Source organism: Capricornis sumatraensis, chromosome 3 (assembly GCF_032405125.1).
Source record: "Capricornis sumatraensis isolate serow.1 chromosome 3, serow.2, whole genome shotgun sequence".
NCBI lineage: Eukaryota > Metazoa > Chordata > Mammalia > Artiodactyla > Bovidae > Capricornis > Capricornis sumatraensis.
In genome coordinates, this window is record NC_091071.1 from 62,417,863 (window position 1) to 62,430,062 (window position 12,200).

General features: G+C 39.0%; 1 protein-coding gene across 1 annotated transcript in view; it reads left to right on the top strand.

The window, feature by feature from the left end:
- CCDC141 (coiled-coil domain containing 141) overlaps positions 1-12,200 on the top strand; it is a 232,374-nt gene that overhangs the window by 174,168 nt on the left and 46,006 nt on the right. Inside the window, exons 11-12 of the mRNA XM_068969187.1 lie at positions 389-580; positions 6,006-6,185. Coding sequence (XP_068825288.1) covers positions 389-580; positions 6,006-6,185 — 372 coding nt within the window. The remainder of the gene's footprint in view (positions 1-388; positions 581-6,005; positions 6,186-12,200) is intronic.

Sequence of the window (12,200 nt, forward strand, 5' to 3'; positions counted from 1 at the left end):
TTCTATAAATTTATCATCTCTTATATAATAAAATTAATTTAAGTACTTTCTAGAGCTATTGGTAAATTTCATAAAGCAATTATCATGTATAATTATTTTAAACGTCTGTTTTATAAACCTTTCTACTAAAACTTTCTCCTATCTCTACACACACAAAAAAGAATGTTCTAAATAAAAAGTATAGCTAATAGACTGAAAGAGTAATTTGAGATGGTTTTCATTTAGTGGTGCCTTTTCTTGAATTTTGAAATATGTGCCTTTTTATTGAGGAGAATTTTGGTACAAGTTCAATTAATAATCGTAATAGATGGCTGAACCGAAAGTAATGGAATGTGAGTGTTCATGATTCCCCTGTCAGCTGCTGACCCCCTGTGCTTGGCTTTCATAGGAGACATCACATGAATTAGAAGCAGCTGCAAAACTCTTGACAGAGAAACATGATTTTGAACTTGATGAACTGGCATCGCTTTTTTCTAAAGCCAAATGGCTAGGGGAAGAATTAAACATATTTGGCCAAAGCATCAACTCCAGGTCACAAGTCCTGCAAACTTATGTGGCATTTCTAAAGTCATCGGAGGAGGTACAGTACTTATGGGCTGACGTCTTCGGCAACACGACAAAGAGGCTGTGTTGAAACACTTTTTACTGTGGGCTGCCATTATTTACAATATTCTAAACATAAAATAAAATTCTTTAAAAATCAGTCATTTTCTATTTTAAAGTAAGTCATCAGTCTCTTCAAAATACCTAAGCAATGTGTATGAATTATTTTAAGTACACAGAATTAGAAATTATGGTCTGTTGAGTCTGATCTCAGATCCGTCTTGTTTAATGCTTCTTAATAAGTTTCCTCTGAGAGCTTCTTAGGAAGCATTATTTTGACTGGTTTGTACTAAATAATCTGTAAAATTCCCTCTGGTGGACTAGCATTCCGTCTCTCGATGGTCCCAGCTTCTCGAAGGTGACATCAGTAATAGAAAAGTAATTAGCCTCCAATTAAAATAAATAAATTTATATTTTAAAAAAAGACAGAAAAAGAGTAAAGTGCTGGAGTCCCACCTCTTAACTCTGGCCCCGGTGTACCCATGCTCTGTTGCTCAGTCGAGTCCAACTCCTTGTGGCCCCATGGACTGTAGCCTGCCAGGCTCCTCTGTCCATGGGATTTCCCAGGCAAGAATACTGGACTGGGTTTCCATTTCCTCTTCCGGGGAATCTTCCCGACCCAGGGGTCAAACCCACGTCTTCTGGTTGGCAAGCGGACTCTTTGCCACTGAGCCACCAGGGGGGCACCTGTGTGCACTCTCCTTTCAAGGAGAAGGGTGCGGCTTCAGTGGCAGGTAGAGCTCCGCAAAATCTCCTCAGGGGTGAAGTCACCGAAGGCAAGTAGCCTTCTCCTCCAGTGCCCTCACCACACTCACCCTCACCTCGCGCCACCGTGAGCCTGTCTGCCCTCTTTGCCGCTATCTACTCTCGTTCTGCAATAGTCTGAGTTCTCTCCATCTGAAGGAAGGCCGTGCCCAGGCCTTGGAAGTCTCAGGGAACCACTGTCTCCTTTTCCACATCTTTCTTTATCCTGGATTTTTCTTTTTCAATTTTTCTTAGCCTTGAACTCTTCGGGTGTGGCAGAAGTGCTACAACTGACAGGTTGTTCTGTTGATGAACATTTTCTCCAAGCCAGAAATGGTGGAGAAGGTACAAAGAAGTACTTGCTCTGCGTCTTCATTGCGGAAAATGTACCTTCGTAGTTCCCAGCGCAGCACTTACTTCCACTGGCCACTCTGGCCTCTGGGACCAGGGGCCTGGTGATTAGGACTGAAACCTCAGCTTTACAGACAGCACTTTCACAGAAGGACTCCCTGTCCTTTCATCTGCCCAGCTTTCACTCTGTTTTCTCACCTGGCAGAGGCTCCTGTCCCCACCCTGGCAGGGCTTTCAGTCTGTCCAGCCTCCCATGGGCTTTCCTTCTCTCCTCGCCAGCTTATTCAATTCCATTATACTCCCCATACCCTCACTTCCCTGGCTTCCACCCGAACTCTGCCAATTCCCAATTCTAGATCAATCCAACACTCTGTTTACTCTGCTTCTCTTTCCAAGCTCCCAGATACTCCTGTGGAAAATCAAACAATTGTGCTGATTGGTGCTGTTACAAATTCAAGCGTCTTTTCCTCAGCTGAGCACCCCCTCCCCCGCTACCATGTGCCCTCTAGCTGCTGCCCGTTCAGTAGTGACTCTCAAGCTTCTTACCACAGTTTCCATTCCTAAATCTGCACCCGTAGCTTGTATGTGACGGAAAAAACACATGAGTCCATTGAGCCAAATTGCCTTGTCTTCTCTCAGCTTCCAAACCCACGGACGTATTCTCCCTTCCTGCACTGTCACCAATAAAGTGGGGTTTCCGCGTGTGTCCCCCCATAACCAGCCCTCGGTACCTCCCTGTCTGCTCCCGAATCCTTCAGAACGTAGCTTCAGCATCCATTCTTGAGTTTTGAACCTTTGCTTCTTCTGTTTCTTCCCTCTCTTTCGCCTACAGTTCTCCCGAGCAGTCTTGCCCTCACTACGGCTGCCACTCTGTAGGTTTCCTTCCTTTCCCATCTGGACTCGTGGGATGGGAAGATGACGTTTATTTCCTCTCCTTGTTGATCCTCCCCAGTCCTCATCCCACTGCCACTGAGTTTATCCTTGTTTCAGTCTTGCCTTTTACCAGCTCTTCACTCCATTGAAAACACTCTTATAAGCTTATTACTTGCTAGTTGACAGATGAAATGGTGTATTTTCAGTCTTTATCCCACTTGATCTCTCTGCCATATTTGTTTAACCCAGTTACTCATACTGACCTCTTTTGACTTTATAAAGAAAAACAGATTTAATGAGGTATAATTTACAGACCATAAAATTTGCCTATTGTAGGATGTAGTGATTTTTAGTATTTATTTATAAAATTGTGCAAACATCAGTGCACTCCAGGTTTGGTATGTTTCCACCACCCCAAAAAGAGCCTATGAATACTTTTTGTCAGTCCTGGTTGCCAATCCCCCAGCCTCGGGCAAGCACTAATCTGTTTTCTGTCCCTGTAGATTCGCCTTATTTGGATATTTCACGGAACTGGGGTAATCATCCTGTTTGCTTCTTTATCTGTTACTTCCTTTTCCTGATTCAATTCTCTGTTCTGGAAGTGTGGTGGGTCAAAGAGTTCTTGTCTGTGCTCTCTTTTGTGCTTTCTGTACACTCTCCCTGTAAAAATCACCTCCAACCAACACATTTTTGGTTTTCAATGCATCAGTACCCCAAAATTAGTTCTTCAGCCTCAACTCTTTTGAGCTCCAGGCCAATATTTTCAACTTCCAATTATACTACCTACTGGTATTCTGAAGCCTCCTTAAAACTCAACAAAAACACAACTGCTTATCTTTTCTTCAAACGTGTTTCCTTCTGTATTTTGCCATTGGATTAATGACCCCACCATCTTTCAGAAGTCCTGTGTAGGAGTTCAAAGTCTGTTCTAATCCCTCTGTTAATGAGCACTTATTTTGTATCAATACCTGAACTTTTAATTCCTAATTTTGTTTCATCCTTATAATATCCCTATATGTATTCACTATTATCCTCACTTTACAAATGAGAGAAACTGAAGCTCTAGGAAGTTAGACAAGACAGGTAGTAAACATCAGAGCTGAGGTTTAATCCCCAGTCTCCTCCCTTTTGTTTTTCCATATTCTGAAGGCCATGCTATCCCATATCTGTCTTTAGAGTCAACCTAAGAGATTTCTGAATTCCCATCTTTGTACCATCATCATCTCCTCAGTGCAGGTCCTCATCATCCTTGCCGAGGTTAAAGAAATTGTATCTGCCTGTTCTCTCTGCCTTCTGTAATTCTCTCCTTCATGCCTTTCAAAAAATGATCATTCTAAAGCACATCTGATCATGTTACCGCCTAAAATTCAGGCAATATAACAAATGTAATTTGTGATGCAAATTATAACTTTTACTCTCAAATGGATAATGTATTACAGTTGATTATTAATTCACTTAAAAAAAAAAGAGACTAGTCCATATTCAAGGGAATTCCTGTAATGACATCATGCTTACTTACATTCAAGGAGGTTTATTTTTGAGCAGTTAGGAAAGGAAGATGACCTAAAGTTTAGGTTTTGAGAATTTCACATAACTGACAGCCCATCAGATTGGCACCCCAGCCTGTAGCGCACGATGCCACTGAAGTTCTGATGGTTGTCATGCTGATTTTGAGTCACTGTGAGAGCTGTCAGTTGTTTCAAGCTAACAAGAAGGTATCACATCATGTTGAGTAGAGTACCAAATATGCTGAAACCTGCTGGCTGGCTTTGTCCCAACCCAATGATCATGCTTGCATCTTAACACTCAGCGTGTGCTATCTGGACTTCACCCACACCAGGATCGTTTATCCTGCTCTTAACCAGCCCGTGTTTCACCCTTGTACCTTCACACTCATTATTCCTTCCATCTGGAGCCCCTTCTCCTGTTCCTTGTCACCCTGGACAATTCTGAAAGGCACAGATCAAGTGTTACTTCCGTTGTGCTTTCCAGTTTCTTTAGAGTTGGTGGTCCCACCTCAGCGTGTCCAGAACATGGTGTGCATACTTGTCTTCGTGGTATAATAATTTGCTTATGGTTCTCTTTCTCCCAGAATTATGTTTGGAAGCCCAGGGAGATAGATGCTTAGTTCTTACTATGAAATCTTAGGCGACCCCCTGGAGGAGGTAGCATTTTAACTATCTCATGAAGGATAAGTAGGAGTTGAAAACTGAGAAAAGATCACTCTGGGCTGAGGAAATAAGCATCAGTAAAAGAGAGGCATGAAAAAATGGAATATGGGGAAAGAAGAGAGAACTTCTGTGAGTGCCCTCTGCAGCACTCATTAAATTAGGAACGATGTTAAAATCTTTAAAATATAGTGACTAACCACTGCCTGAAATTTCGTACCTTCTTTAGATGGCTTTCAGTAGTTATGAACTCTTTGAGTCTTGTCCTATTGGCTGTTATACTGAAAGAAAGTGAAAGTTGCTCAGTCATGTCAGACTCTTTGCAATCCCATTGACTGTAGCCCACCAGGCTCCTCTGTCCATAGAATTCTCCAGGCCAACATACTGGAATCAGTAGCTATTCCCTTATCCAGGAGATCTTCGCAACCCAGGGATCAAACCCAGGTGTCCTGCATTGCAGGCAGATTCTTTACCACCTGAGCCACCAGGGAAGCCCATTGGCTATTAAGTATTATTCAAAATGCTTAAAAAATTGTTTCAAAATTTTTCTACTACTTCTATAATAGCCAGTTTTGTGTTAATCTATAGTTCTACAGGCACATTTGATTTTATATAAACTCTGTCCCAAGAGACTGATTTAAAATAATCTAGTACTGCTTACATTGGTTAGCCAATGAGAAAATATAATTTTAGGGAGGTGAAGTAACCTCAATAACATTTTCTCATGGAGGCAGTTTAATATTAATACATGTACAGAAAATTCATAATTATTAGTACTCTTTTGTTCTGGCTTATCACTGAGGAGAAGCAAGTCATGATTTACTGATTATGAATAATTGTTTCACTGATTTACATTCCCTTTTGATTTGTAATCCTTGATTTTATATGTTTATATTTCTTCTGAATTATAAAACACAGCTCTAAAATGAAACCACATTGGTCTTTGACATAAATTGTCCCCAGTTGCAAAGCATACACGTGTACAGTAGATAAATATGGTTTTGGCTACAGTAACTAGGTCTTCTGGATAATAAGCTTGTCAGCTCAATTTACTATCCAGTGGTAGTCAGTCTGGTCTGTCAACAACCTACATAGATTTGTGTCTTTTCAGTAAGTTGACAGTACTTAATAATTATTTAAAGAATTCTGAAATGTAGGTTCCAAGTAAATTTTTATATAGGCTTTTACTGGAATCTAGTATTTTTCCCTTTAAAAATGTTTTGAAGTGTTCTTAACTTTCATTTATATTCTCTCTCTTTTTTCCAGGTAGAGAAGCAATGTCAGGGCCTAAAGGAGTTTTACCAAACTGATATCCTACGAAAGGAGGAGGGCGGTGCTGAAGCCAAGCATTGGTCTGACTCAGTGGAGAAACAGTGGCAGCTATTTTTAAAGAGGAGTTTTTTAACGCATGACCTTGGGCTCGAGTTCCTTAATTTAATAAATATGGTAAGAACAACATTAAATGAGTCACACCTTCTTCACGGATTACTTGTCAAAGTCAAGATCATAAATTCAAAATTTCAACTTTCATTCAGCCAGGCTGGTTTAGGAAGTTCTTTCTAGCTTCATTCACTGTGAATAGTCCTGAAGCCCAGCATTTCTGTGCTTCTTTGGTCCTAGACCCCTTGTGAGTTTATCATGTGAAGGCTATTGTATCTGTTAAGAAGAGAGAATGACAATAATCTGAATGCAACATTGTTATTATCACACAGAGTCCTCAGAGGTTCATCCCAAAGTTCTGAGGTATGTTGAGAGCATGCAACAAGATTCTTATAAGATTTCCAGAGGCTGAAGATAACATCTAGGATGAATCTTCATTTTGAAGAATATCTTATAATATCAGACTTTCATAGTGAAGCCCCATTGTACTTAGAAATGTACCCTAATTTTAGTTGTTAAGTTAGATTTGTAAAGTATGCTAGAATAATGCTAGAATACTTACATCAACTTCAGGCCCATTCACTACAGAACTCTTATTCTTAAAAGATGCTTAATCCACCTCTCCTTCAATACCTCAAGTATCTTCCTATTAAAACTGTTTGTTTTATATTAGAAAATGCCAGCTTCTAGAAAGGTTTGTTTCTTTTTTTTAATAATAAGTTGAATCTCTCTTCATATCTGATTCTAACCCTCTATAGATCCATAGAGAAGAAAAATGTATTCATATTTCATCCCTCTTACACTCAAAAAATTTTCAAACCTGGAAAACCATTGCAAAGTCTAATTTGAGTCTTCTCCAGCTAACTAGATATAAATCCTTTCTATTATTTAAGAGGTAGTTTTATTTTTTTCTTCATCCTAATCCTCCCTCCCAGAATTGTCCATGACTTGTCAAAACCATTCATAAAATGTAAACAAAAAGTAAAGTACCGCTTCAACACAAAGTGGACATCATTCTTTACCAATGAGAACTAAGATTATACTAGTGCTTTTAGCAATAATTTTACTTTATTGGTTCATGTTCAGCTTGTGATGAAAGAAAACTGTAATTGCATCACATTTTTTACTGCAACTTCTGCCAAGATGGGTCTGTCCCATTTTATATCCTTGTCGCCTACTTATCTATTACATACAAATGTGAGCTTTTATATTATTCCTACTTTATATCACTTTGTTAGTTTTAACTCATGATTACATCTTGTTAAACTAATTTTGAGCCTGCTGTCTACTACATTAGCCATCTATCCTGGGTTTAATTTCATATATTAATAAGTAAGCCTCCCACGGCGGCAATTAGATCTTTAATAAAAGTGTCTGAGGGGCAGGTTGATACTCCAATCCATTAAGCAATCAGTTGATAAACCAGCATTTAAAACAATCATTGACACTCCCAGTAGTAGTTTATTTTAACCAGCATTTCACAATCTTTTTCTCAAGTCTCTGTTGAAAGATGCTGCTAAAAGGAAGGTCTATCTACCCAGTATCCTATCAATTGTGTAAAATAATTTGGCAAAAACTAGGTTGACTCCTGGTGATCTAAGGGTTCTTTCCGAAGTGCTCACAATCTGCTTGATCAGTGATAATTTTGTTGCCCTGGTTTTCAGTATAAAGCTTATTGATCAGTAAATCACATAGTCCAGCCGTTCCCCCATCTGATAATCAGGGCATTTTTCTTTCTCTAATTTTCTGGCCCTTCTCCCATTTTCTGTAGATTTGCAAAGATTGCTGACATCTGCAGTTTTCTCAGAACTCTGACATGAGGTGAATCTCAATCTGGAGCCCAAATTCATTTGAAACAGTCTCTAACTATTCTCATCTACTTTGAGCTAGAATTTCTTCTTTATCTTAGTTATTTCAAACTTTGTTGTTTAAAGACCATTCTTCTTAAACCTATGTAGAAACAAAATATGCAGTAAATAATTCTAATTCATCTAACACTATCCTTAAGCATCAGTGAAGACCTGTTGAGTATTTTACCTACGTTCTTATATTTGTGCTTTACTATAAAAATGTTATTTTTTACTTGGAACATTTAGAACATATATTATCTATCTATATCCATCTTTAAGATTTTTACTTTTTTCAGTATATTGTTATGTGTATGTCTTCACTGTGTACTTCTCTAATTTGCACTTAAAAAGGAATTTACATATTTGCAAACTGCACTTTTCTTGGTCTAGCCTTTTTCATACTATCTTCCTTTTGAGAAATTATATTTTTCAGTTCTGGAATTTCTAGTTAGTTCTTTTTTTACTACATTATATTGCCAGCAAAAATCTCTTTTGTATCCTCTCTTTCTCCATCTTTCCTATGCTTTCATGACCATATTAATTATGGATATTTTAAAGTGTTTGTCACTAACATCTGGATCTGGAATTGTTTCTATCATCTACTTTTTCTCTTGGTTTCTAGTTGTGTCATCCTGTCTTGGGATGATGAGTGAATATCTATTGAATGCTGGGCATTATGTATAAAAAATTGTGATTCCAGATGGTGTTATGTTTTTTCCCTAGGTAGGTATTGGTGGAAGATCACTTAAGCCAATTAGGAGCTGGTGAAGTTCAGTCTGGACTATAGTTCTGTCAAGGCTCCATCTATTCTCTCATTGTTTTCAAGCTGGAGCTTGGTACATTCATTCAGACAGAATCCGCCTGGCAGGTCTCTAGCTTGAGGAGTCTTGGGGGACTGCTAAAAACCTCCACTCTGCTTTTCAGAGGCATTTACTTGGGTTTTCTAATCTACTGCCCTGCCCTGTTCAGCCCCAGTATTTTGTCAATGTTCTAAGATAAACATCAGCTGTGTGCTTGAACCCCCCACGTCCACCAGTGTCTGTCAAAAGCTCTGTTGGTTTCTGTGTTCCCCAGTAAAGCCTCATGATCAGCTTTACTGTGCACAGAATGGGAAAAGGCCCTGGCTGCAGTAAGAGAGGTGACAGGTGAGCTCACCACTCTCAGATTCGTCCTTCCCTGGAGTCTTGGCCTCTTTAGTTCTTTTGGACTTTAAATAGATGCCTTCTGCACTTATTCCAGCTTTTCTGTTTGTTCTAGGCAGAAGCACTGCTCTGCCCCTGGCTACTCCATCCTACTCAGAAACAAAGTCCTTTATTCCTTATTTAAAATGTTTAAGATCATATGGCCAGATTTTCATTTAAGATCTGTAGCAGGAATCCATTAAAAATTTTATTTTATATCTGTGTCTAAACTTAGGTTCTCTGATATTCAAAGGTCCATTTAGAGTTTTCAGAAATAGTGTTCATTTTACTACATAACTTGGTGGCCTTTTATCTTGACATTATAAACGTGGTCACTTTAACTCAAGGTCCTTACCACTATCATATGATAAATTTTCCCTTACTGATAAGAATTATGGTCTACATAATTCTTAATTTTATTAGTTCAGTGACATTCTGAGATAGACAATTGTTGGTAAAGCAAGTATAACACAATTTTTATTCTCTTCATATCTTTTGGACATTAGGCTTTTAAACAAACATTAGTGCTGAAATGTGGTAACCAGTTTGGTGGTTAGGAAGGAAGAAGGCCAGCTGGCATTTTCTGCTGAGTGCTCTACTCTTGATTGTTGCCATGCTCAGATTTTTCAAGCTTGAAATGAAAACATTTTTTCAAATTCATCTAAATATCATCACAATGAGGAAAACTAATTTAGGGTAGAAATCTGGTAGACATCTTGATGAAAGTGCCAATTTACTAGTGTATAGTGGTAACTAAAGAATGCTACCTGGAGTACTGCCTAGCAGTTATCAAGATATCTGAAAAGCAAGATGTCAGAAGACCGTTCATTGTGTGTGAATCTACATGGAGAATGGGATATCTAGTGCCCTATTTAGACCACATGATGCCAGATTTGTCAGTGACCTTATACAGAAGTCTATGGATTGAGTAGTTAGTGTTTACTAACCAGACCTCAGGCAAAGCATTTAATCTTTCTGAGTGGCCACAGTACTTACATCTGCCAAATGCATAAGCACTTTTCTTGAATCCTGGTAGCTAGGCATCAACAAATCCTACCATAGCACTCTCTTTTCTGGGCCTCATTCAGAGCATACACTCTTCAGATTATAGTTGTCATTGACATGCTACACATTCCAATTTTCCATTAGATCGTGTAATATGTAACATTTTTATTAATAGTTTCTTAATAATATGTTAAAGATACCCTATCTTTATTTATAGCATAGATAAAAATATGATTTACTTTAGGTATTTCTGTGGCTAATATCTTTCATAATATGTGTCTTGTACATCACAGTTATAGAATACACCATTTTATTATTAGATTCCCAAATTCATTGGAGAAATCACATATAGCACCTGCAGGCTTTTTTTGCAATTAAATGATACTTTATAATGTCTACATTAATATGATTATGCAATATTAATGCCATTTAAAATAATTTAAAAATAAGATGGCCTACCTATTATTTAAAATGTCCTGTTACAGATTCATGACACTATCTTCTAACTATAATCTAAAAAGTCTTTTGACTTTTAGATACCCAGCTGTCATTGCCATTATAGAAATTCATGTACAGTTGCTCCCTAGAAATTCAAGGATTTCCTGAGAAGAGCTGGCCATAAAGCAGATTTTTGTTTTGCTAAACAAAAATTTTTCTGCCTTTTTTGATGTTTGGACATTAAAAAAGTACATGGTTTTACTCCTGGGTCTTACTCCTTATACTTACTCCTTACTCCTGGGTTTTACTCCTGGGTTTTACTCCTTATACTTTTCTCTCTAATTGAATTCCCATTATTTAAAACCATTGTTTAAAGGATTTCAAATTAGATAGCCAGAATATATGAAAGTTGGGAAGAGAAGTCTTGGAATTTAGATACTGTGCTTCTGGTATACAGGGTGTGTGTGTGCTCAGTCGTGTCTGACTCTCTGCGACCCCATGGCCTGTAGCCCACAAGACTCCTCTGTCCATGAGATTTTCCCCACAAGAGTACTGGGTGAGTTGCCATTTCCTCCTCCAGGGGAATCTTCCTGACCCAGGGATTGAACTGTGTCTCCTGCATCGCCTGCACTGCAGGCAGATTCTTTACTGCTGGGCCACCAGGGTATAGAGATACGAATGTAGAGATAGTTGGCCCTCCATATCTAGGGCTTCCACATTCCTGGATTCAACCAACTTTGGATCAACAAAGAACACTATCCAGGGCTGGTTGAAACCTGCAGGTATGGAAAGCCAATCATGGGACTTAAGCATCCACTGGTTTTGATGTCTAGGGCAAGTCCTGGAACCAGTACCCTCCTCCCGTCCTGCCCGCATGAATACCAAGGAACAACTGTATATAGATGCACATTTCAGATCTCATAAAAGGGAGTAACTCACAAGGAAAACTTAAAATAATTGTAGTGTATACAGTGGGATAGTACAAAAAGAAAAACCTGGAACAATTTGCCCCCTCAGGGCCCCTAACACTGAGATACTGACATAGTCTAATGTGTGTTAAAAGGTGGAATCCACTTCAAACTGTATTCATTAAAATAATCTCAGCTTCAAAATTTCTGTATCCCTGTGCTCATTCAGTCATCCTTTAAACCCCAGGAAATAAACAAATCTTAGAGGAGGGGACTGAAATGCCAGTGGAGTTGTGAACAACTAGCAAGCTCATGTCCAGGCATATATTATGGGCTCCGAGAGCCCAGCCTGTGCACAGACCTTTCATGTCGTGGTCCATGCACAGGTTGGAAAAGAATTTCCAGACATAAGGCAGAAAGAGAGGAAAATAAAGTTTATTAGAGTGGGAAACACTGTCAGACCAGCAGGCCTGCTCAAGGGAGAACCGACATTGAACACGGGTCCTTTAGTCCATTTTTATACTCAGAGTTCAAGGAGCGCAATAGGGGTCTTACAGGTCATTTGCTGATTGGACGAGGCACATACATTGGTGGAGGGAAGAGTAAGGCAAACACCTTCTTCCCGTAGGAGGGGAGGCAGGTTATACTGCTCAGGAGGACCTGAGATCCTTTAATAGTTATAACGTGGGGGAGGGAAGG